Below are 25,493 nucleotides of genomic sequence, written 5' to 3'. Positions count from 1 at the left end.
AAAGATATGGTTAAGAGAGCCGAATCTTTATCCATATTCAAAGCTTAGCCATGAAATTGTGTTACTTCCTTGTCTTTGAAACCAATTTACGACAAAACTACTCAAGCTGCTCACTCGGTTTCTGTCCTAATTTGAAGAAAACCCCCCAAAGAGTAAGCCTGCATGACGGGGGAGACTTTTTATCTACGTGTTTTATTTTAATTTAGAAGGAAAAACAAAAGTTTGCCGTTCCCGGGGTCTTTCTGGCTTCACAACGCGGGGTTTAAAACAGCTTTTCTCTCCCATCTGTGGTCCAAACAGCAAGAAACTTGCCCGAATGAAAGTCCACCGTCTTCTCTTCACTCTCCGAAGAAACTGGGGTGATTTTGCGGCACTCGTTTTACGAAAAATATGAATTTATAACTCCGAAGAAACACAGACTCGGAGGAGGAAAAGCTCTTCCTGGCTAACAGTTAGGCGGGCTCTGCAAAGCACCAATCACAGATCACCGCTTCGCTATAAATTCAGGCATCGGGGTTACTGTAGCCCAATTACTTTCTTTTGATTAGGAAGAAGTCTCTGCAGCGATGTCGGAGACCGCTCCCGCCGCCGCTCCCGCTGTCGCGGCCCCCGCCGCCAAGGCGGCCGCCAAGAAGCCGAAGAAGGCGGCGAGCGGCTCCAAAGCCCGCAAGCCCGCGGGGCCCAGCGTCACCGAGCTGATCACCAAGGCCGTGTCCGCCTCCAAGGAGCGCAAGGGGCTCTCCCTCGCCGCGCTCAAGAAGGCGCTGGCCGCCGGCGGCTACGATGTGGAGAAGAACAACAGCCGCATCAAGCTGGGGCTCAAGAGCCTCGTCAGCAAGGGCACCCTGGTGCAGACCAAGGGCACCGGCGCCTCCGGCTCCTTCCGTCTCAGCAAGAAACCCGGGGAAGTGAAAGAAAAAGCCCCGAAGAAGAGAACTGCTGCAGCCAAGCCCAAGAAGCCGGCGGCGAAGAAACCCGCCAGCGCCGCCAAAAAGCCGAAGAAGGCGGCAGCGGTGAAGAAGAGCCCCAAAAAAGCCAAGAAGCCGGCGGCCGCCGCAGCCAAGAAGGCAGCGAAGAGCCCCAAGAAGGCAACAAAAGCCGCCAAGCCCAAAAAAGCGGCGGCAGCAGCGAAGAGCCCGGCTAAGGCGAAAGCGGTGAAGCCCAAAGCAGCTAAGCCTAAGGCGGCCAAGCCGAAAGCAGCCAAGGCAAAGAAGGCAGCACCGAAGAAATGAAGTGTTGAAGTGGAAATACTTTTAAACCCAACGGCTCTTTTAAGAGCCACCCACTATTGTCCCCAAAAGGGCTGATACACTCCGTCACTGAGCTCCGTGCCTGCAGCAGAGCCAACTATTCGCCACTATCCGTGTGGGACGTTCGTCTGTGGAGTGGATGGGACGCTAAACTTACGGCCGTGGTTTTACACTAAGACTTGGAAAAATAAAAGTTTACATTCCCGGCGAAAACGCTTTCTAAAGGCTGCGCTTTTTTTTTTTTTTTTTTTTTTTGAGCACCGCAAGTGGGTGTAGATGTTAAAGGGACTGCTTAAGGGCGGGTACCTTTTTAGGGCGTGGAGGTTCCTTTCGTTGCTCTAAATCAGCGCGATTCCTAACCAGCACGGATGCGACTGCCACACCTCTTAGTGACCGTAGCAGGAACTGTCAGCACGGCTCCTCCGCTTTCTTGGCAATGACCTTTCCTCTTGTCAGCGCTGGCGTGGGGCAGGTCTTAATTTCTGCGTGATTTGACCGACCTACTTTTTCGAGGAGGCGATTGCCGGGGCGGGAGGCGGGCAGGAGTCACCAGCGCTCCTCTCCCGCACCCTGCCGGGCGGGCGGCGGGAGCTCGGCCGGGCGGCTGTCCCGAGCCCCGCGGGCGGGAGCGCAGAGGCGGAGCGGCGCGGAGCTTTGCGCAGCGCCGGGGGGTGCCCGGCGCCGTCTGTGATTGGCTGATGGGAGAAGCCGCAGCCGCTCATTGGGCCGCTGGGAATTTTGGAAAAGCCCGCGCTGCAGGGGAAGGGGGGAGGGGATAGGGTGGAAAAAGGGAGAAAAGGAGGGGGCCAGGGAGCGCTACCCGCGCTGGCTCCGAGCCTACCCGTGCTCCCGGGGCCCCGCGTTTCGTGAGATCTCATCCCCCTAAAGCGCCTACCCCATTTCAGGGGTATTCTCCCTTCTCCCAGGCCTGTAATCCTTGTCTTCTCATACACAAGGCAAAATATTTTAGCTCGAGACAATTCCGAAAGATCAATAACAAAAGATAAAGTGGGTCGAGTATTTCTCCCTCCGCCTTTCCATAAAAATTATTAGATGCTGTTTTTATCTTCGTGAAGCATGTTTGCTAATTTAACTGTGAAACTTCTAATTTGGAAAGAACATGCTATAGTCTCTTAATTTTACTGTTAAAAAAAACCCACTGTTTCCATTTACTGAAAAACTATTTAAACGTTTACATTTAAGAAGAGTGAATACACTCAAACTACCTCTAACTTAAAAAAATATTTAAGGACTTTTGTAATTACTCTTGCAAGATTAAGCAGCTGACTAAACATCTGTTTAAAATTCTATCTACAATTATTTTAGTTACATTTCCATACCCGAGATCGAGGGACTACAGTGTAAAAGCTCTTTCATGGAGTATGTGGGTGGCTCTTAAAAGAGCCTTTGGGTTAAAAGTGACGGTCCGAGACGCCCTACTTGGAGCTGGTGTACTTGGTGACAGCCTTGGTGCCCTCGGACACGGCGTGCTTGGCCAGCTCGCCGGGCAGCAGCAGGCGCACGGCCGTCTGGATCTCCCGCGACGTGATGGTGGAGCGCTTGTTGTAGTGCGCCAGGCGCGACGCCTCGCCCGCGATGCGCTCGAAGATGTCGTTGACGAAGGAGTTCATGATGCCCATGGCCTTGGACGAGATGCCCGTGTCGGGGTGCACCTGCTTCAGCACCTTGTACACGTAGATGGAGTAGCTCTCCTTGCGGCTCTTCTTGCGCTTCTTGTCGCCCTTCTTCTGCGTCTTGGTCACCGCCTTCTTGGAGCCCTTCTTGGGCGCGGGGGCGGACTTGGCCGGCTCGGGCATTTTGGCAGCGCTTTTCCACCCGGAGGAAGCTCAGCACACAAAATGGCCGCAGCGGCCGCTATTTATACAGACACGTATGCAAATTTCAGGCATCAGCTCGGCGCAATGCCATTGGGCCTTTCCACACCGGGCTCGTCTTCGTCGCCGATTGGTCACAACACGATCCGTCCGCTCATTGGTTCTTTCGGCAGTGCCCGGTTCCAGCCAATCTCCGCGGGCTCATCCCGCCCAGGGAAGGGATAAAAGGGGAGCGGCGCTTGCGTCAGTATGATTGTCTCGGTTGTCGTCTGTGTCCGCCTGTGTCCCATCCAGTCTTCCAGCATGTCCGGCCGCGGGAAACAGGGAGGCAAGGTTCGAGCCAAGGCCAAGTCGCGCTCGTCGCGGGCCGGGCTGCAGTTCCCTGTCGGCCGTGTCCATCGGCTTCTCCGAAAAGGTAACTACGCGGAGCGGGTGGGTGCCGGAGCTCCCGTCTACATGGCGGCCGTGCTGGAGTACCTGACGGCCGAGATCCTGGAGCTGGCGGGCAACGCGGCCCGCGACAACAAGAAGACGCGCATCATCCCCCGCCACCTGCAGCTCGCCATCCGCAACGACGAGGAGCTCAACAAGCTGCTGGGCAAGGTGACCATCGCGCAGGGCGGCGTGCTGCCCAACATCCAGGCCGTGCTGCTGCCCAAGAAGACTGAGAGCCATAAAGCTAAAAGCAAATAAATCTGGCGAGCAAAGCTACTCAGACTTTGCACGACGTAAAATTTTAAACAAAAGGCTCTTTTCAGAGCCACCCACGTAGTCAGAAAAGAGTTGTGTTGCTTTCTTTACACAGGTGCTCTGATGCGGAGTCTTCAATTGTACTAAATTTAACTCAAACGAACTTAGTGTTGCGCTATTTTAAAACTTTGTTTCTACTGAAGAAGGCTGATACATTTGCTTTCCAACCCGTGTTTCTAAGTTGATGTTAATATTTTTGTAATGATTTCTTGTTTCATTTTTTCATTGTAACACTCAGTAAAGAGCTGGTACTTCGTGGTTCTGCTCACCTTTCATGGTTCCACAGCTTACTTAGGGTGTAGAATACAGGACGGTGGTTGAAGCACGGGTGGGAGTGGCAAAAGCTATGCAGCATGGAGATAAATAGGAGACCATCCTAAACCCTAGATGTAGCTACATCTAACAATGAAAAAAGGATTTCTTCATTCCCTTTAAAGGCCTTTATTCTTTAAAAGTTGCTAAGTTCCCTATGTGTTAAATACATGTAGAAATAAAATGAGAAATGCCTTAGCAAAAATTGCATTTGATCTATATCTCTACTTAGTGAGACCTGCACTCTAAAGGAAAAGTGTAACACTCATTCAGGAGCACCTTGTAGCGGTAGCATATTCCCATTTTAAAAGGCATTTTCAAACTTTCTACTCATAACTTCTCTCACTGTTCGTTGCTACTCCTCTTCTTGTATCAATTAACAGTGGGTAATATTGAGTTTTCTATATTGTTGGCACAAATATCACCCCAGAGCACAACCTTAGATCTCTTCATACTCATTAGTATAAATTATGAGAAATACTGTCTGACTGATTCCTCTTGCTAGGATATTCCCGGAAGCCTATCTGATGATCTGTAGGACACTGCACTGAGGTGATTGGTCTCATCTTTGCTGCACCTCTGCTCTTTCCATCCCCTGGAGAGAAAGAGGAGTGCTCTGGGCTTGTGGGAAGGCAATTCTCCCACTGCCTCCTCATCATCCCCAAGCTGTAGCAGAGAGGCTTTTTAGGCAGCATTGTGCCATGGCCAAAGCGGGGCATCAGGGATCATTTGTGGAGAGAAATATAAAGAGAGCTGCTGGAGCACCAGACTAATCTTTTGTAGTGATGGTATCTGTGTCTAAAGGTTTTGTTTTTAAGTGAACACGTTTTGGATTGTAGTGGTTTTATTATGCTGTTTTATTGATCATTTACTACAGCTAAATATCTCTGGCCCTTACACTTCTTCTTTAAAAACTGCAATGGTAAATAAAATTTTATTTTAACATGCATGAGCCTTCTATACTTAGTTTCCAGAAGATATTTCTACATATCTTCTGTTTGTCAGAAAATTTCAGTCTCAGAATGGTTTGGATTGGAAGGGACCATTAAAGATTACCTCGTCCAAAACCCCTGCTTGTGAGCAGGGTCACCTTTCATTAGCCCAGGCTATTCAAAGCCCCATCAGGCCTGACTCTAGGGATGACATCCTCTAGGAATGAGCCATCCCCATTTTCTCTGAACAGCTTGTTCAGTGTCCTACAAGCCTCCTTGCAAAAAAAATCTTTACTTATGTGCAATCTAAATGTGGCCTCTTTCAGTTTAAAATCATTGTCCTTCCTCTTGTCCCTACAGGCCTGAAAAGAAGCCTGCTCTATTGAAAGGCTGCTATAGGATTTCCTCAGAACCCGCTTTTCCCCTGTCCAGACAACTGGAACTCTCTCAGCCTTTCTTCATGGGAGAGATGACCTAGCCCTCTGATAATTTCTGTGGCCCTCTCTGGACCTGCTCTGCCAGATTCATGTCTTTTCTTATGCCAGAAGATCACAGAGCTGCATACACAACTCCAGGTGGGGTCTCAGGATAGCTGAGTGGAACAGGAGAATCACCTGCCTCGACCTTCAGTTCAGGCTGCTTTTGTTGCACCCCTCATTAGGATGGGCTTTCTGGGCCACAAGTGTGTATCTCTAGATCAAAGCACTGGAATTCCAGAAAAAGGCCGTGGGGTAGAGATATCTAAGCAGGAGTTGGCGTTCTCTGTGGACAAACTCCTGTATGTGGAGGTCAGAGTTGGTAGCACAAGAGAGGGCCCCATCCTCTGAGTTTGGAGCTAAGCCCAGTGTATCCCTCCAAATTCTTCCTGTCATCTGAACAGGAATATATTATTTGCTTCAGAATTGCATTCCAGACACTTACTACGTTCATTTGTCTTCTCACCTCAGTACCTGGAGTTTCATCCTCTGTGATGCTTAGATCCACTCCTTAACACTCCCTGGATTTGTCTTAGCCAGTAGTGGTTTCAGCAGTTGCTAACCCAGTGTTGCCATCACCAGTGATGAGGTCTCCAAGGTAAAAGCCCAGTAAATCAGATGGATTAAGCGGTAGGAGAGCTGGAAAATCTCCTGCTGTTAAAGACAGCTTTCAAGCAAATTCCAGTGGATGAAGGAATGCAGCTAAGCAAGTTTAAATAAATGAATTTATCTCATTTGCATATGCAAGAAGCAGTAGGAAAGAGGAAATCCATATCACATTGTACCTTAGCTGTGTCATTGGGTTGCAATGCACCTTCACATTCTAAAGAATTTGTGACAAAAAGAAAAAAATCCGAACCTGCAAGCAAGGTCCCTGAACTGCTATAGATCACAGTTATGCTTGGGGATAACTCAGTCATGTCAGTCCATATATCAAAAGACTTAAAACTGCACGGTTAAATATTCAAAGAGCTTTTCTACCCCTTTTCATCTATATTGCTTTCAATGCTAGGAAAAATGTACCTATTAAGCAGCTCTTACTTTATTTTAGTTTGCATATTATTATACCTATTGTGACAGTTGTAGCAGATATAGATATGGATTTAAATTGCCACTTAAGCTCTCAAGAAAATTATTAGTAGCTTTGAAGTTGGTTATAATACACTGATGCAATGACTTTTTTACTAATTATGTACCCTCTTGTGCAGTCATGGTGAGATGTTGCCTTATTGTAATAAACAAATGCAATTTTCTCATTATAGTTTAATGAGGAACTAGGGCAACTGTCCTAATTAATGCACACTTGAAAAGCTACAGATTTTTAATTTTTTTAACTATTTTTTTTGCAAAAGTTTCCTTTCTCATTTAACCCCTAGTGCTGTGTGCCCAAATGCATGAGGAAAATGAGGTACCTATAACATGCGGATGGGAAGCTAAACTTTGATTTAAAAAAAATTAAATTAACAGTAGAAATAACTTTACTGGGGATTTTATTCTGCAGCAAAATTTTATTTCTTCTCTTTTTAAATTATTTTTGTTTAAGAAAATACTCTTATCCATAAGAGAACTGTATGTATATCCCTAACAGACACACCTGTGAAACATGTCCATGCACACTTGCAGCAACACATAGGCAAGGCAGCCTTCTAGAAGGCATGATATTAAGTTATATCTAATGTACTAGACCTATTGAGGAAAGGGGTTTGCAGCTGTTTTATTTAATTTAAGCTACTGGCCTCAGCTTCTCCATCACCCATCTCTGGCAGAAATGGAAGGGGATTTTCCAAGTCTTGCAGTACTTATACTGCTGGAAGGAAAAGTTATACTAGGATCCTCAATCCGCATTTAGGAAGCCTTAGGAATAAATTATTATTTTGACATACCAAAAGATTTTGCATCATTCCTTTGGGTTTCTTAAGTAATCAGAATGCTGTTTCTAACTGCCTCAGGAAACCTAGCTAGACACAGATTTTCAGATATAAAGAACAAAGCAGACTTTGTGGAGCCAAACGGGAATGTTAAGCACCAGCCTGGCAGGCCCACTACTGACAGATCTTCCAGTTAGTCTATAAACAGTCTTAGTTCATTCTGTTCAGTCAAAAAAGCAAACCTAATCTAAATTAAAGATATATTTCCTTCTTATTCTGTATATATGAGTGGCAATTCTTTAAATTTGAAAGAGAAAGGAATTCACAGCAACACTTATAACAGGATTTCTACCTTTTTGCCACCTGTAACTGAAAGCATGACTGTCTCAATTGCATTTCCTCCTGAATCTAGGGAATATTTTATCCCCAGAAATATTTTGGAGATGTTGCTGAGGTTCTCTACATTATATTAAGGAATAACTTTAAATAAATAACTGCACCATTTTTAAAGGATATGAAAAATTTTATAGCAGTAGGCATGTAACGGACATAATAATATAAGAATTGGCAAGCAGCTTAGGCATATCAGCTATATTCTGCGCAAGTAATATTTAAAATCTTAACAGATTTCATTTAGAAATACAGTCTCATAACTCAGTATTTATTCAATCACTTCACAAATACAGTCCAACATACTGTAAGCAGCATGTATGACGTTTTCTGCGAAAGCATGAAACAGAAATAAGTTCTGGATTCCTTATTGGAATAAAAATTGTTTCGCTAGTGTTCATTCTTCAGATGTCATACAGCCCGTTGTTTGTGATACCTGTAATTCTTTCTTTCGCTTGCGGGATCTCAGTGTACGGCAGCGGATACTTCTTCCCGAGGCCGGCAGCTGCCGGGAGCGAGCCCGGAGCCCTGAGGCCAGCGCTGCCCTGAGAGCACTGCGCGGGGCTGGGCCTGGCTGAAAAGACGGTCCCTTCCGCGCTCTCAAACAGCCCCTCTGAACTGCCTCCAGGGAGTCTCCGGTCTAAACGCTTCCCACTGCAGCCCCTCCTGCATTTCTCCCTGCTCCCCCTTGCACCGACCTGCAGTCGACATGAAAGCGTGCGAACATGAAAGCGCGGAACGCTGCGTGCCCAGACCCCAGCGCCACACAGAGAAGGGGCAGTTGTGGGAGTGTCCGGGTAGACAAAAAATACGGGAAGCCGGCATGGCCGAAGCAAACAAAGACAGCGCGGCCCAGGAAAGTCTGCTCCGTCGGGCTCCCCACGAGCGGGAGGTAGAAGAGCGGCGGGGGGAGGCGGGAGCGCCGAGCGAGGCTCCGCATTGGTCGGATTTTGCCGCAGACCCGCGGGGAGGGACGAGGAAGGGGCGCCGCAGCCCGAAACGCGGGCCGGGGGTCGCAGGCCCCGCCATAGCTACTGACGGAGACCCAGAGCTGCTGGGGAACTGTCACCAGCACAGAGGACGGCGGGGCGGGACAGGAAAGCAGCAAAGGGACGCGCGGGCTGACGGCGGGCAGGGACAATGTATGCGGCCCGACATTAACTCAGTTGGTTAGTACCCGGTACTAAAAAGGGCAATATCGTACGTTCAATCTCTGTATGAGCCAACCACTTAAGAGTCGGGCTTGACGATCCTTGTGGGTCTCTTCTCAGAATAGTCTGTGATTCCAAGGCTAGAAGCGCGGGCCGAGGCCAGACCCGCTCAGGAGAGGCGGAGCCGCCGCGCGCCCCAAGGGACGCAGCCGGGAAAGAGCCGCGGCCGCGTCTCGCGGGAAGCACGAGCGGAGCCGCGCATGGGCGGGGGAGGAGACGGGCGCCGGGCGGAGACCGGCATGAGAGCCCGCCTCCCTGCGCAGTCCTCAACCAGGTCGGACCGCCGCCCATATAGAGGGGCGAGGGGCTGTTCCCAGCGCAGTGAGTTGCGAACTTTGTGTGCTGCATCATGTCTGGCCGGGGCAAGGGCGGCAAGGGGCTCGGCAAGGGCGGCGCCAAGCGCCACCGCAAGGTGCTGCGCGACAACATCCAGGGCATCACCAAGCCGGCCATCCGCCGCCTGGCTCGGCGCGGCGGCGTCAAGCGCATCTCGGGGCTGATCTACGAGGAGACGCGCGGCGTGCTCAAGGTCTTCCTGGAGAACGTGATCCGCGACGCCGTCACCTACACGGAGCACGCCAAGAGGAAGACGGTCACGGCCATGGACGTGGTCTACGCCCTCAAGCGCCAGGGTCGCACTCTCTACGGCTTCGGCGGCTAAACTCGCTTCTTGCTACATCTTAGCGCTTCTACAACACAAAGGCTCTTTTCAGAGCCACCCACAAGTTTCATAAAAAGAGCTACAAATCGCTACTTGCGTGTACTTTATTTCAGCTTTCGGGTCGGAGGGAAAGGGGAAGGGGTTCTTCTGTTTTGTCGTCTTTCCCAAAGCCCCACAAGCTGCTTGCCCCACCCCTACGGCGTTCCGAGGGGGAAAAGTCTCGCGTTCAAGGTGGGAATAAGCTGATCTTTCCTCGGGAAACTCAATGAGGGCGCGACCGGTGTAGCGCTTGACTGGGGACTCTCGGTGCCGCGGGGCAATACGCTCGGCAAGTTACATCCTTTATTTCTCCTATTCTCTTCCACACGGAGCGCCACCCGGTTAACCCTGACCCTCTTTTGAATGGGCGAGCGACGGGACAGACAGGCGAGGAAAAACAAAGGCGGCGGCGGGGGGGGGGATAGGTCGGGGCCAACCGCAGTTGCCGTAGCCGCTGTCGCGGCACCAGTTTTACCGCGACAGCCTGGAAGGGGAAGGGAGCTCCTGAAATGGCGGCGCTCTTCTCTCTGCCATTCGGTGGGCGGGACAGAGCGGGAAGAAGAAACAGCGAACAGCACCCCTCGGCGCTCTAGCGACCGCACAGCCAAAGACGCTGCGAGCCCCCCGCAGCGGGGTGCTATAAAGCCCTCCCGCCCCGCTTCTGAGGCTGCCTGTTTTCTAGGCACCGCTCTCGCCTACACCCACCACAGCACAGCACAGCCCCGTACACCCCGGCAGCTTTAGACGGTGACCTGCTCAATGGCCCGACACACACAGGACACAAGGGGATGGCAGGGCTGGACACTACCGGAAGGCTCGCGTTCCCCCAGTTATCCCTGAATTGCCACTACCTTGGGCACTGAAAAGCGCTTGCCGTGGGCTGCCTGTGCCTGCTCCGTAACACAGAGACAACAGCTCTCTCCAGTGGAATTGTAGTGGCTCTTAAAAGAGCCTTTCGGTTTAAAGCAGAGAGGGCAGGAGACTCAGGCGCGCTCGCCGCGGATGCGGCGGGCCAGCTGGATGTCCTTGGGCATGATGGTGACGCGCTTGGCGTGGATGGCACACAGGTTGGTGTCCTCGAAGAGCCCCACCAGGTAGGCCTCGCTGGCCTCCTGCAGCGCCATGACGGCCGAGCTCTGGAAGCGCAGGTCGGTCTTGAAGTCCTGCGCGATCTCGCGCACCAGGCGCTGGAAGGGCAGCTTGCGGATCAGCAGCTCCGTGGACTTCTGGTAGCGCCGGATCTCGCGCAGCGCCACCGTGCCGGGCCGGTAGCGGTGCGGCTTCTTGACGCCGCCCGTGGCCGGCGCGCTCTTGCGGGCAGCCTTGGTGGCCAGCTGCTTGCGGGGCGCCTTGCCGCCCGTCGACTTCCGCGCCGTCTGCTTCGTGCGCGCCATCCCAAGACGCCCGCTGTACCACAGCAACAGCAGCAAGCAACGCAACAATAAAGCAGAGGACCGCTCCCACCTCGTTTTTATATCCGAGCGCTGCCTGTTGATTGGGCGATGGAAATGGCCGCGCTCAGGGGGCCGGTTTGAAAATCCCGCGTTAACCCCTTCTTATGCTGTGCCCTGCTCTTAAATACCTAACCCAAAAGTGCCGTTTCTCTTGGTCTTCCCTTTCTTCCGAGCAGATATTGCTGCTTTTTAACCACTTACCTTAATCAGTTTAAATTACTCTGCCACTAAAAGTGGGTAAAAGTAAAATACAATTTTCCAAGAATTACTGAGAAGATAACTTGTTTGTAATCAGGTTTGTTTTCTGATATATTATTCTCTGTTTAAACTGGTCGCTCATAATTTGTCATCCTATATTCTTATGGAACTAGTAACAAAGGAATCGGGTGCTTTGTATGCATTCTGAAACTAAAAATTTTGTGGTGGGGATTTTTGTTCTGCTGCTTTTTTTTTTTTTTTTTTTTTTTTTTTCTTAGGGGTTTTGTTGGATGTTTGGGATGATTTTTTTTCTGTTTCGTTTGCTTGCTTATAAGTTTGTTTTGTTGGGTGTGGGGTTTGGGGGGGATTGTCGTTCTGTTAAGGTAAAGCTTTATAAGTAACAACATTTCTTAAAATGCAAAGCAGGAAGTACCATTCTGAAACACTTTAGGGAAAAATAAATATTAGAAATAGAAAGAATGCAAGTAAAACATCAACAGATGTTGATGTTTTTTTCTAGTAAAAAGGGAACAACACGACATTTGTTTGAAACAACTAGGGCTCAGAGCGGCCTCAGTGGTAACCCAATTAAATTCTCCCTACTAAGACCAATCAGCAGCGGGAGGGCGGGGCCGCCGTGCTCGATAAATGGGGCTGGAGGAAGCATTTCCAGTTAGTGTCACAGAGCGCTTACAGCGGGTTTTGCGATGGCGCGCACGAAGCAGACGGCGCGGAAGTCGACGGGCGGCAAGGCGCCCCGCAAGCAGCTGGCCACCAAGGCTGCCCGCAAGAGCGCGCCGGCCACGGGCGGCGTCAAGAAGCCGCACCGCTACCGGCCCGGCACGGTGGCGCTGCGCGAGATCCGGCGCTACCAGAAGTCCACGGAGCTGCTGATCCGCAAGCTGCCCTTCCAGCGCCTGGTGCGCGAGATCGCGCAGGACTTCAAGACCGACCTGCGCTTCCAGAGCTCGGCCGTCATGGCGCTGCAGGAGGCCAGCGAGGCCTACCTGGTGGGGCTCTTCGAGGACACCAACCTGTGTGCCATCCACGCCAAGCGCGTCACCATCATGCCCAAGGACATCCAGCTGGCCCGCCGCATCCGCGGCGAGCGCGCCTGAGTCTCCTGCCCTCTCTGCTTTAAACCGAAAGGCTCTTTTAAGAGCCACTACAATTCCACTGGAGAGAGCTGTTGTCTCTGTGTTACGGAGCAGGCACAGGCAGCCCACGGCAAGCGCTTTTCAGTGCCCAAGGTAGTGGCAATTCAGGGATAACTGGGGGAACGCGAGCCTTCCGGTAGTGTCCAGCCCTGCCATCCCCTTGTGTCCTGTGTGTGTCGGGCCATTGAGCAGGTCACCGTCTAAAGCTGCCGGGGTGTACGGGGCTGTGCTGTGCTGTGGTGGGTGTAGGCGAGAGCGGTGCCTAGAGAACAGGCAGCCTCAGAAGCGGGGCGGGAGGGCTTTATAGCACCCCGCTGCGGGGGGCTCGCAGCGTCTTTGGCTGTGCGGTCGCTAGAGCGCCGAGGGGTGCTGTTCGCTGTTTCTTCTTCCCGCTCTGTCCCGCCCACCGAATGGCAGAGAGAAGAGCGCCGCCATTTCAGGAGCTCCCTTCCCCTTCCAGGCTGTCGCGGTAAAACTGGTGCCGCGACAGCGGCTACGGCAACTGCGGTTGGCCCCGACCTATTTCCCCCCCCCGACGCCGCCTTTGTTTTTCCTCGCCTGTCTGTCCCGTCGCTCGCCCATTCAAAAGAGGGTCAGGGTTAACCGGGTGGCGCTCCGTGTGGAAGAGAATAGGAGAAATAAAGGATGTAACTTGCCGAGCATATTGCCCCGCGGCACCGAGAGTCCCCAGTCAAGCGCTACACCGGTCGCGCCCTCATTTAGTTTCCCGAGGAAAGATCAGCTTATTCCCACCTTGAACGCGAGACTTTTCCCCCTCGGAACGCCGTAGGGGTGGGGCAAGCAGCTTGTGGGGCTTTGGGAAAGACGACAAAACAGAAGAACCCCTTCCCCTTTCCCTCCGACCCGAAAGCTGAAATAAAGTACATGCAAGTAGCGATTTATAGCTCTTTTTATGAAACTTGTGGGTGGCTCTGAAAAGAGCCTTTGTGTTGTAGAAGCGCTAAGATGTAGCAAGAACCGAGTTTAGCCGCCGAAGCCGTAGAGAGTGCGACCCTGGCGCTTGAGGGCGTAGACCACGTCCATGGCCGTGACCGTCTTCCTCTTGGCGTGCTCCGTGTAGGTGACGGCGTCGCGGATCACGTTCTCCAGGAAGACCTTGAGCACGCCGCGCGTCTCCTCGTAGATGAGCCCCGAGATGCGCTTGACGCCGCCGCGCCGAGCCAGGCGGCGGATGGCCGGCTTGGTGATGCCCTGGATGTTGTCGCGCAGCACCTTGCGGTGGCGCTTGGCGCCGCCCTTGCCGAGCCCCTTGCCGCCCTTGCCCCGGCCAGACATGATGCAGCACGCAAAGTTCGCAACTCACTGCGCTGGGAACAGCCCCTCGCCCCTCTATATGGGCGGCGGTCCGACCTGGTTGAGGACTGCGCCGGGGGCGGGCCGGGGCGGGCTCTTTGCGCGCCCTTCCCCCGCGGGCCGGGACTTTCGCGCCGTCGCTCCCGCCGGAGCCGCTCCCGGCTCGGGCCCGGCCCCGCCCCCGGAGGCCAATCCCGGCCGGGGCCCGGGACCGGATCCCGGCCGGGCTCACCCCGTGCCCGCCGCGCTCGGCCCGGCTGCCCGGCCCCGCCGGCGGGGCTCTCGCTGCCGGTAGGGAGCGGGGCCGCGCCGGCCGCGGGGCTGCAGCAAAGCCCGGCCAATGGCGGCGGGGCCGGCGGAGCCGCGTCCCGCCCGCGCTCCGCTGCTCCCCGCGCTGCACAGCCCCAACAAAGGGCCCGGCCGGGCAGGGGAGAGACAGTGGGCGCCGCGGTCCCGCTTCTACAGTAATTGCACCCTTTTTTACGGAAGGCTGAGAAAGTCGGGTAATCTGCTGCGATTTTTCTTTTTTTCCCCTTTGAGGGAGACTTTTTTTTTTTTTTTTTTTTTTTTTTTTTTTTTTTGATGACTTGTAGGGAAGCCTTGCGTGTCTCACATCTCAGACTTAATGATCATGTGGCTTTGTTGTGTTTATGGGACTAGTGTGTTAATGAAGGAACTGATCAATGCCTGTTACTGATGTACCCATAAAAAAATCTGCATTATATCTGTGCTTTTAAAGATGTTGCAAGTGTTTGATAATTTTAATGATCCTATCCTTTATTGAAATGTAATAAAGCATTACTTTTGTCGTTTCTTTCTTCACAATTTATTACTTTTTGAACACAAAAAGTGGTCTGGAGGTGTTATTTTGTGCTGGGTTTTTTGTTGGCTCCATGATTCCATTCTGCTGCAGTGACTCCTGAAATCCTTCAAGCTTTGCATGCACACACCTCCTTTTACTTTTTCTGAGTTATTATTTAAATTTACTATGAATATATGTCTCAGGTATTTCTACTTTGTTCTGGAAGGATTTTCAAGTAAATGCTGTCCCACACAGTTGCTATATACCATCTTTCTTGGCAGGAGTTATCCTCTGCTAATTATATCTGTGCAGTGCACAGGTTTGGGAGTTTTTTCCTGGTCAGGTAGTTCTCAATTTCTTTGATCCTCCCCATCTTTTCCCAGTTTCCAATGCATGCCTATCACTATGCAATGCTTCTTGAATGTGGAAAGGTTTTGCCTGGTAATTTTGCACATTTTTGCATTTGAGCCATCACTGTTTTGTTGGGGTTTTTTGTCCTTTTTCACCACCTTTTCTCAAAAGTTCTCATTCTCTCTCTGTAGACCTTTTGTATGTATTTTATTTAATACAGGTTATGCTTGGCCACCACCCTGATGTATATTTTCATGTGTAGATAATTGACCAGTGTTTACATCAGTTTATACCTATTAATATCAAATTATTTGTTCTATGGTTATAGGAAATACATATTTATCTTTGTATATCAACACTGATGATGCTTGTAGGACAGATGAAACTCTCCCAGTTGTCATGGTCTAACCCCAGCCAGCAACCAAGAGCCATGCAGGCACTTGCTCATTCCTCCACCAGTGGCACTGGGGAGAGAATCACAAGGGTAAAAGCAAGAAAACTCATGGGTTGAGATGAAGACAGTTTAATAAGGAAAGCAAAAGCTGCACTCACACATAAGAAAACCAAACCAAAACAAAGAATTATTCAGCACTTCCCATGGGCAGGCAGGTGTTCAGCCATCTGTGGGAGAGCAAGGCCCGATCACTGTAGTGCTTACTGGGGAAGATAAATGCCATCATTTCAAATGCCTTGCCCTTCCTCCCCTCAGCTTTATGTACTGAGCACCAAGTGATAAGGTCTGGAATATCCCTTTGGTCAGTTGGGATTACCTGTCCTGGCTGGGTCTTCTTACAATCTCCCAGGCATCCCTAACTTCCTCCCCCATTGTGGCAGCATGAAAAGCAGAAAAGGCTTTGGCTCTGTGTGAGCTCTGCTCAGCAACAACAGAAACATGACTACATTATCATCCTGGTACTCAGCATAAATTCTAAACATAGCCCCACACACATATGCATACACTGTGAAGAAAATTCAACCCAGCCAAAACCAACATATTTAGAATCACTGTCTTTGCACATTATTTATCATTACACTTACTCAAGGGAAAAAACCCAAAGATTTATATGCAGTCTTTCCCCTGCTGTCACCACATTTATGGGTTACAACATAGATAGTACACAATAGAGAACTCAGTCAAACTTCTGCATGACTATAAAACATATTCTTCCCTGCCTATTACTGCTCTTGGTATTTGATATCACATACCTTTTCCTTGGCAGTGGTAAGTGTGGCGTTCTCTCTATTTATCTATATTCAGATTACCTATTTTGGTCTCTTCAGGACTCCTGTAAGAATTATTTTTCCCTTTTCATGTGGCACATTTGGTTTTCATCAGGTTCTTTTTGGCAATTCATCTCTATAGCTTTGCTTTAATTTCATTTCAAATGTATAGATGTTAATATTCTTGCAGATTATTCAATTAGATAACTTAATTTTATTTATGTGGTTTAATAAGTATAGTTATTCTGCCTTGCAAAATGCCCGGTTTACCTCCCTTGCCCAGTGTTAACTGGCATTTTATCAAAAAGTTGCAATCTCTTTTAGAATCCATTTCTTGATGCTTTTTAGTTCCCTAGATCTCTTTGTGTGGCACTTATTGTGCAGTTAATATTTTTTTTCCATGAAATTTAGCCTTTGCTCACTTTTAAGTCATATTTTCTTGATCTTCTCTGTATTAGAGCTCCTTAAATAACAAAGTTTTTATCATTATCCAGGGTCTATTACTTTTTAAGTATTCTTAAGACAAACACATATGAAGAACTACAACAGGTATCAGTGTAGTTTGTTCCTAAGCAATACCTTAGCTTCAAGATTATTTAGAATAAATTTTTATTATGGCAAAATTTACATGGAATCCTTGTGGATATGACAGCAATATACAAATACATAGAACAGATTCATGCATTACAGTGTGCTTGTGTTATTTGAGGAAATATTCTATATTTCAAGGTTGTCCATGTAATGCTTACCCAAATTTTTATTTTCCACACGATGTAGCTTAATTTTCTTGTTTTTAGTTTAGAATACTTTATTTGTGTGTTACTTTTCTAAACTTCTTACCAGCATCTGCGGGTATAAAGTAACAATGTGTATATTATTGCAGTATTAGGACACTTTTGAAGATAGACAAAATTAAACCAAAAGGAAGAGCAAACAACCTGTTTACAGGAACTCAAACCTTTCAATGTTATGGAAAAGAAAAAAAGGAGTTCTAAGCAATCTGAATTCACTGAATTCTGAAATAACACTTCATTTCCTACATGACATATTTTATTCTATGGCCAGTCTCATGTTTAATGTCCAGTGTTCATCCTTTACTCCTGGTGGTTCATCTACATGGATTATTTTTTTACTCAGATCCAACAGGTGAGTATATGGACTACAAATTTTTATCTATCTATCTATCTATCTATCTATCTATCTATCTATCTATCTATCTATCTATCTTTTTCCTGTTAATCAGGACAATAAGGGAAGAGCATGGGCAAAACCTTTTCCAGATGAGGCAGCATTAGTTGGAAGAGCCTGAGCTACGTCCCGTGATGTGGGCAGGCAGTCAGGGCATGCTGGAGTGCAGGAACAGGTTGGGGATGGCAGGAATAAATGAGAGAATGACTCCACTTCTTTGCTCACTCTAGGAGTGTCAGCAATTTAGCACTTCTTTTCCCCTCTGCATCTGCTTTCAGTCTTTCATCCTGACATTCCTCCCAACACTCCTGTCCATCCCAAAAGACAACCATCCCCTTGAGGAGGCTGTTGGAAGAATGTGATTTTCAAATCTGTTTTCTCTTTCTTGATCTGCTTTTCTTTTTAGGAAAGCTGTTAGCTGAGCAGAAGGAGTTACTGATCCCTCAGTTGATCTGCCAGCACATGTAGTTTCACGTCCTTAGGAGAATTAACATTAACTTAGAAAGTCTCCGTGGTATGTTTTTTAAATCAGCTAAAAGTGTCCTGATGGAAATACTGAAAATCGGAGATACAGATTTGGTTCATCTCCTAAACCAAAAGCTTATGATCGTCCTACTTTATTTAGATAAAGCATTTGTGAGGGAAAGGAATAATCTTTTGTTGCATCGTCTTCCTAGGGAGATGAGCATCCCAGAGCACTATCATATGAAATGTAGAAGCCCAGCTAAAAATAGAGATGGGCTTTTGCCAAGAGTGATGATCAACACTAGACTAGATATTACAGAATATGTCTAATTCCACTGTGAGGAAAAGAAAATATTTTTGAAAGTTAATTTTGCACAAACAAAATTAAGGCTTTGTGCCACCTACTGACATGGGGACTCCAAGCTGTCAATCCCTGCACAGCCTGTATCAGCATGGCCAGTGGTTCTCCGCACATTATAAAGGAGAATCACCCCTTTTACACCTCAGTGTGTGCCTAAATCACTGCCAGACTCTCTGAAGTTTGGTCAGCTCCATCCTAATTTTCGTTCTCATTCACCTGGACTAATCTGATGAACCTGGGTCAGGGACTGAGTGCCCCTGTGGGTCTGTCTGTCTGCCCCAGGGAACAGCAGAATTTCTTCCTGGCTGTGCCTCTGTCTCCAGGCTAACACAGCAAGTGTGTGCTCAAGGCCAGAGCCAATATACTCAGAGCTGCACTCCAGATGGAAGCTGGACACCAGCATGGATCATGGTAGCTCCTGTCCAGTCACAGTGGAGTCCATCTCTGACAGAGCATTTAAAATTACATTAAAATAATATATGCAGTTTTTACCTGTGGTAAAAACTTACATATACAAGGTAATAACATTTTTCACATTTGTCCCTTTTCCTGTGTAAATATACTAATTAAATTTTGATCTTATTAGCACTATTCACTGCTGCTTCTATTCTGTATGAACTTCTTGTGGCTACAAGGTCCTTTGGCAATTAGCAGTCTACACACACACACAAACTAATGGGAATTTCACTGCCTATAGATGTAGACTTGCACTTCTGGATCATAATAATTTAGGTGATCATATGGCAAATCCAACTATCCTTTTGGTGAGGAATAAAATAGATATTTGGGTTCCTGATATGCAACAGGAAATTTGCTATGACCTGTACAGCATTAATATCTTGGGCTCTCTAGGTGTTTTGGGTGTCATTAAATAACAATAGACTTCAGAATTTTAATTTATTTACTTTTTTTCCAGCCATAGTTTTCAATTTCACTGCCTGTCCTCCTCTTGTGCCTGATTCCTAACTCGCTCTTCAGAACGGTCTCTCACCATTTTCCACCTTTACTGCACCTTTCAGTTTGAACCTAATAAAAAAAAAATCTTCCTACATTTGAAAGCCACAAATAAATAAAACAAATGTGTTCAATGCTCAGAAGCACTACAATGAAAGTTACTTGAATGTCTAGAATCACCCGAAGAGGAACAGAGAATAAAACAGGATTTTGTACCTTTGTACCATTGTAGCATTGTGTGAAATAGTTCCACCCAGCACCGTGTGCACATTTCTGGCCTCTAAATAAATAAACTATTGAAAGAGGTAAAGAAATTTCTAAGAAAAATGATAAAGCTGATTTAATGCTTAAAATGGCTTTTCTACTAAGCATACTAGGACACCTTCAGAACAACAACCACTACTGACTGAAGATGTTCTTGCTTATCTTTACTACCCAGGAGGTCAGTGGTTAAATCTATCAAACTTAGTGAAGTCCAATCTAATAATAAAATTAGTTACAACCAAAAGGTTACTGATATCAGAAATGCTGTCTAAATTCCATAGGCAGTTTTTTTTTTAAAGTAAATAGATCCTTACTCTAAAGGCTTTTATCAAATCAGAGAGAAATGAAAAAGATGATGTGTGGAAAGAAGAAATCGGTGCCATCTCTCTCCTCACAGAAATCAATTCTGGACTACACAGCTGCTTGCACAAGCCCCAACACTGGTGGTAAATAGTTCATAAACTGATCCATTTAATTACATGCATCAAGGATCAAGTTTGATTTTTCCATAAGGTAAAAAAACATGCAAAAACAAAGAAATCCCCTCCCCAAAAAACACCAGTGTCAAACAAAAAACTGATTCTACCCTTTCCCCCCACCCTGACCCCAGCCAAAACACAAACCCAAACCAACACACAAAAAACTTACCCTCAAAAAAGCTCCTATTCGAGTGCTTAACTACTTCCTTTTTTTTCCCCTGGGCTTCCAAGTTGCTAGCACCCTGGTTTGTGCTGGTGTTCTCATGATTCTCTCAGAAACTACTTGTGAAGGCCGTAGAGGAATCCTATGACAGGAGAAACCTGTAGCTTCTACAGGAGCAGGCCTTGTTTTCTATTCGAAAAGAGAAAAGAAGTATCAATTGTATGCAGAGTGCAGAGAGGCCTGAAACAATCAACCTCTCAAAGATGTGATACACAGAGGGGCCTCCTGGAGAGGAAAAAAGGTTTGTTTGCATCTGCCTCATTACTATGGCAGGGCTGTTTCTGTACCTGCAGCCATGCATCGAGTCTTCTAGGACGGAATGGACAAGGGGAGGGGAAGGATGCAATGATCAGGGGCTCCTGATACAAGTATTTTATCATGTAGGATGGTCCATTGCTCTCTCAGCTTTGAAGCCTGCAGAACCAAAGTAATATTTTCTAACAGAGCAAGCTGGAGCACCCCAACTGCTCCTTGGGTTGTTTTCATTTTCTGGTGGCTTGTTTAGGGTTTCGTTTGCTTGTTTTTGTTTGGTTGTTGGTTTTTTGCCCCCTTATCCCGGGCAGCAGCCACGGTATAAATAAACGGCAGTCAAAAACCACAAAGTAGCAGTTGGAAAAAGAAACACTAGAAGCACTGAAAACACAGGCTGGTTTCACCAGCAGCCAGAGCGAGATGCTCGTCACTCATCGCGGTGTCGTCCAGCGCATGCATCGTCACTGATTAAGGAAAGGATTAAGGAAAGGAAAACGACTCGGGGGCGCGGTGGTGGGAGGACGGGAAGCGGCGGCAGGGAAGGCAACCACAGCGAAATGGAGGGGAAGGGATGGGGGAGGGAGAAGGAGGAGGAGGAGGAGGGGGGGAGGGAGAAGGAGGAGGAGGAGGAGGAGGAGGAGGAGGGAGGGAGGGAGGGAAGCTGCTTCCCGGGCAGGATTGGTTGGAAATTGCTGCAGCCCAGGCGGGTGGTGCCTGAGGCCCCGCTCCCCGCCGGGCTGCCGAGCCCAGCCGAGGCCAGCCGAGCCGAGCCGAGCCCAGCCGAGGCCAGCCGAGCCGAGCCGAGCCCAGCCGAGCCCAGCCGAGCCGAGCCCAGCCGAACCGCGATGCGGCCTCGGGGGAACGCTCCAGACCGATGGAGCTGTGCCACGGCAGTGACAGGGACGTCACAAGAGGCAAAGGGAAAGACACGCAAGGGTTTAGCTACGGTCCACGGCAATCCGCTTTCCTGTTGTTATTAGACACACTCAAAGAATTTTTTGTGACCTGCAAACTGACGCAGTTTTCGGCTGCGTTTCTACAGCTGTAGAAGCTGCAATTGGCTTCCACTTGCACACAAACGTCCCGAGTGTCAGCATCAATGCCTTTGAAACTGTGTGAATGGAGACAAGTCAATTTCTTACATGTTTACCAAAGTCTAAACTGATCTTGTACTATGTATTTTAGAGAAATAAACAGTAACTTATTCTTTAAAAAGTACTTTTGGTGTCTAATCAGGTCTGGGTTTAAGTGTTTAAGAAAAGTAAATTACTAATAGTTATTATTAAAATTATTTACATAGAATAACACCAGATTTGTAAGATATTCCAACTGTATTTCATTTTGGTATGCTGTGTAAGATTGCAGAAAGATACTAAAGAAACTAAAAATTTGAGTGAAGGAACTTGAGAGTAATTTAATAAACGAACTATAAAAGCTTAACCTTTGCATAGACTATGTGATGCAAATGTTCATTTAAGTTTTACAAGAAAGAGCCTGGAGCACTGTGGGCATAGCATTGGTATCAGGTAATTAATTAATTCCATTCATGTTTGGTCTAAGTAAACACTCTAGCTTGCCTACAGTATTGATAAAATTTCTAACCTAAAGTATATTCTCATGAAAAAAAAATTAAAATAACATCTTCCTCTAAGACATTGGAAGACTGCTTACTACCAAGGGATTTGGAACTGTATTCCTATCCTGTCCTCAATATCAATCAAGGTCACTAGACAAAAATCAAGCATAGACAGTCTTTTTATAAAACAAACTAAAAAACCCAAACAAAAAAACTCAAAACCAAACCAGCAAAACACAAACCAAAACAACATGAATAAGATTTTTGGAAGGAAATTATTATCCAAGGACTTTTTCTGTAAATATTCTTCTTAATGTCACTTTTTTTACACTTGATTCTCAGCATCCTTCTGAATGTTTCTGCAACTGAGCATAGTTTCATTCTGGTTTTGATTTGTTTTATTTTTAAAGATTGTCTTGCACATTATCTGTCACTGCTTTATGAAAAAACAAAAAGCTATTGGGTAACTACAGGTTAAGTAACATTTACTTGGGAGCAAGGAATCCGAGAGATTACACTACATATGTTACAGTTAGTACTTTACAGTGTAAGGATATATTTTGTGTGGACTTAAAGTTCAAAAGTAAATTAGGGTCATATGATATTAAATGTTTATTTCATGACCAAAAGCATCTGTGATGCAGTGTTCTTAAATCTAAAGCCTTCCTCCTTTTTGAGAATTTAGGTTGGCTGGATAGATGAAACTATATTTAGGAAGGGAAATTCCACATCTGCAATGAAATAAAATATTGTGCTTTCAAAAAAAACCACCACTTTTAACCCCCATTTGTCCCATACTCAAAGAGGTCATATAATAAATTTCTCTCTTTTATTTCCATATATAAAAAACTTTAATTTAACTGTGATATGCAGATAGAAATTGTGTTCATTTCTAACAAACAGTTACCCGAGGTAGAAGAACATATTGCCTTTCTGCATTAATTGTGCATGACTGGTCAGGAGAAACACAGATATGCAGTAATTGAACGAAAACATTCCAGGCATTATTTAGCTGAAGAAAAAGAGGATTTAGCATACAGAACTCATCAAATCTCCTGTACTAACAAAAATATACTTAAACCCATCATGAAAATCCTGTCGGTAGCATAGAGAATGCAACGATATTTTAAAATCTCTATATAAGGAAGCTCAGCTCATTACATGAGCTGTCTCAAGAAGGAAACATAGCTAGAAAATTGTGAACTTAATGAATTACAATACTGAGCTTAACAAGTTTCTAGTGAGGAACACTATGGAAAACACAACAAACACTTCAGACTAGATTACAATCTACCCATATCTTATTAGGAAACTGTTAAAATACGTGTTTTTCAAATGATTTTTAAAACATTAGCGCGCGCGGGGGGGGGGGGGGGGGGGCGGAATAAGGAAAAAAAACCAACAAAACCAAAACGGGCAATTTCCAAGAGAAGCAGAACATAAATACTGAAGTGCCTGAGAAGGAAATATGAACATTACTCTTGAAAAGAAATGCTTCCTCCTCACACCGTGTTTTCAAGGGCAAAAATGAAACCCGGGAGGCCTTTGTTTCAGGATTTTCAAATGGCCCAATCAGAACCTTGTACAAATCAATTCCCTTCTCCAGGCCCACATAATCTCTTCCTTCTCTACTAAATATACACCAATGCAAAGTTATTTTGCCAAATATGCAAAATACAGCAAAATTTAGATTATGGAACAAACAAACAAATAAAAAAAAAAAAATCCTGAAGTAGATAAACGTAATTGCAGCCTCAAATTTCAGAATGGTTACTAATAAAGTCCTGCAGTAACTGCTATTTCAAAGTCCAGCTCTGAATGGTAGATGATTAATATCTAATACAATTTCCTCCAGCAGAACAGAGATGATTTAAAAAAGGCGGGGAAAAAAAAAAAAAAAAAAGAAGTCCTCTGCCTATTTTGGGAAAGAAAAGGAAATTCCAAAATAACAAACATGGAAAAAACCCACCAAAAAGCCAAAACAAATCACCAAAAAAAACCAAAAAACAAAACAAAAAAAAAAAAAAAACAACTAAGCAAAGGAAAACAACTCAACCTGAAAATTGTTTAAGAATTATATACCGCTTAGAAACAGACCCCCGATTCTTATCTTGTTTCCAAGCAAGATTTCAGCCGGGCACTCCCACGTTATCTCCCTCTGCCTGAAAAACATTTTCCATTAACACAACGCCCCAGTGACTCACTCCTCCGCCTCCTGAGGCAGAACACCGAAAAGAAAAAAAAAAAAAAGAAGAAGAAAAAAAAAAAAAAAGAAAAATAAGTGGGGGGGAAAGAAAAAAACCCCAAACCCAAAAAGCAGAGTTTTCCTCGCCTCAGTTCTCGAGGGACGATTTAAAGAACAAAGAAAACACCCCCCCAGCCCTTAGGCAGCTTCATTCGGAGGCTCCCAGCGCTGCATTCCTGCCTTCCCTTGGGGCAGTTTTCCGCATAAAAACATTACTGAATGAAAAACAAACTACAGCGTCATTTATCTACAATTATTCTAACAAAGGAGGGAACGCGGTGTTCTTCACAGTGAGGAAAAAAAAAAGTCAAAAAACCCAAAAATTAACCTGTGCGGAGGAAAGAGGAGCTGCCGCCGTCTCCCAGCAGTGCGGCCACCTCGAGGCACCAATGGCGGACAAGCTCCTCCCTGTAACTCCCGATCCCTCGCCTATTACCGTGATTTATAAGCCCCTGACGCCCCAAGAAGAGGGATGCAGAGGCTGGCGGCTTCAAAGACCACAACTTTCACATCGCCAAGGCCGCGCCTTCCTTCTTGGGGTGCAAGGGGCTCCTGCAGTCAAGCAGGCCCTGGCAGTCGTAGCAAACAAGGGCCCCAAAAAAGACAACAAAGGCTACCAAATCCAAAAAAGTGGTACCGAAGAGCTCAGCGAAGCCAAAGGCAGCGGTATCCAGGAGACCGTAATTTATAAGTAAAGGAAACTTTTGCAGAAAAACTCCAAGAGCACTTTTAATCACCACTCTTGCTGCCAGAATGAAGGAGAAAGAATTAAAACATCAGTTCAAGCCCAGACTAGTACATCATGACTCCCTTCCCGTGCATTTGTGACTTTCTGTAGGGCTTTACATGAACTGACACTCCAGCCAATGCTGCAGCTGTCATCACCATTACCCCTCACTTAATTCAGAATACCTGATGCTACCTTTTGGAAACCCTCCTGGACTGCACGCCAGGGAAGCACTTACGGTTATCTTCCTATTGCCTGAAAGCTTGAAGTAGCAAACAAGAAAAAAGACAACCACAGAAAGCAGAAAACCGCAGCAGCCACTTCGCAGGAGGCACTCGAATCCCCTTCCAGCCCCAGCGCAGGGACAGCCGCGGCTCGCAGGCAGAGGAGGGGCCCAGCCCCCCGCGCTTTGAAAGCCGCGCGCTCCAGCCGCATTGGAGCGGCCCCGAGCCCGCCCCGCCCTTCCTCCCCCGGGGGGAGCGGCGCTTCACCCCCGCGGAATCCACCGCGAGGGAGGCAGCGAGCACAGCCTTGCAGA

General features: G+C 47.2%; 6 protein-coding genes and 1 long non-coding RNA gene across 10 annotated transcripts; 3 read left to right on the top strand and 4 right to left on the bottom strand.

Moving 5' to 3' along the window:
• Positions 1-566: 566 nt before the first annotated feature.
• Positions 567-1,463, top strand: LOC128807982 (histone H1.10). Its single transcript, XM_053978736.1, has one exon. The coding sequence runs from the start codon at positions 567-569 to the stop codon at positions 1,230-1,232; it is 666 nt and encodes a 221-aa protein (XP_053834711.1). The 3' UTR covers positions 1,233-1,463.
• A 1,223-nt stretch (positions 1,464-2,686) lies between these two features.
• Positions 2,687-3,076, bottom strand: LOC128808024 (histone H2B 1/2/3/4/6). Its single transcript, XM_053978787.1, has one exon. It carries the CDS (start codon positions 3,065-3,067, stop codon positions 2,687-2,689), a length of 381 nt encoding a protein of 126 aa, XP_053834762.1. The 5' UTR covers positions 3,068-3,076.
• Positions 3,044-5,094, top strand: LOC128807992 (histone H2A.J). Its single transcript, XM_053978753.1, has one exon. It carries the CDS (start codon positions 3,335-3,337, stop codon positions 3,776-3,778), a length of 444 nt encoding a protein of 147 aa, XP_053834728.1. The 5' UTR covers positions 3,044-3,334; the 3' UTR covers positions 3,779-5,094.
• Positions 5,095-9,364: 4,270 nt separating this feature from the next.
• Positions 9,365-9,777, top strand: LOC128808013 (histone H4). The gene has a single exon (XM_053978776.1). The coding sequence runs from the start codon at positions 9,374-9,376 to the stop codon at positions 9,683-9,685; it is 312 nt and encodes a 103-aa protein (XP_053834751.1). The 5' UTR covers positions 9,365-9,373; the 3' UTR covers positions 9,686-9,777.
• A 648-nt stretch (positions 9,778-10,425) lies between these two features.
• Positions 10,426-11,121, bottom strand: LOC128808023 (histone H3). Its single transcript, XM_053978786.1, has one exon. The coding sequence runs from the start codon at positions 11,116-11,118 to the stop codon at positions 10,708-10,710; it is 411 nt and encodes a 136-aa protein (XP_053834761.1). The 5' UTR covers positions 11,119-11,121; the 3' UTR covers positions 10,426-10,707.
• Positions 11,122-13,425: 2,304 nt separating this feature from the next.
• Positions 13,426-13,876, bottom strand: LOC128808015 (histone H4). Its single transcript, XM_053978779.1, has one exon. The coding sequence runs from the start codon at positions 13,827-13,829 to the stop codon at positions 13,518-13,520; it is 312 nt and encodes a 103-aa protein (XP_053834754.1). The 5' UTR covers positions 13,830-13,876; the 3' UTR covers positions 13,426-13,517.
• A 1,631-nt stretch (positions 13,877-15,507) lies between these two features.
• Positions 15,508-25,354, bottom strand: LOC128808025 (uncharacterized). 4 transcript variants are annotated; one of them, XR_008437339.1, is made up of 4 exons: positions 24,557-25,354; positions 20,102-20,284; positions 16,207-17,886; positions 15,508-15,871 (listed from the first exon to the last, which is right to left on the bottom strand). It is a non-coding gene; the product is annotated as an uncharacterized LOC128808025 (long non-coding RNA). The 4 variants fall into 4 exon arrangements; XR_008437336.1 differs by having other exon boundaries at positions 15,508-17,886; XR_008437337.1 differs by having other exon boundaries at positions 15,508-17,067.
• Positions 25,355-25,493: the final 139 nt, after the last annotated feature.

Source organism: Vidua macroura, chromosome 5 (assembly GCF_024509145.1).
Source record: "Vidua macroura isolate BioBank_ID:100142 chromosome 5, ASM2450914v1, whole genome shotgun sequence".
NCBI lineage: Eukaryota > Metazoa > Chordata > Aves > Passeriformes > Viduidae > Vidua > Vidua macroura.
This window is presented reverse-complemented; position numbering and strand designations above follow the sequence as displayed.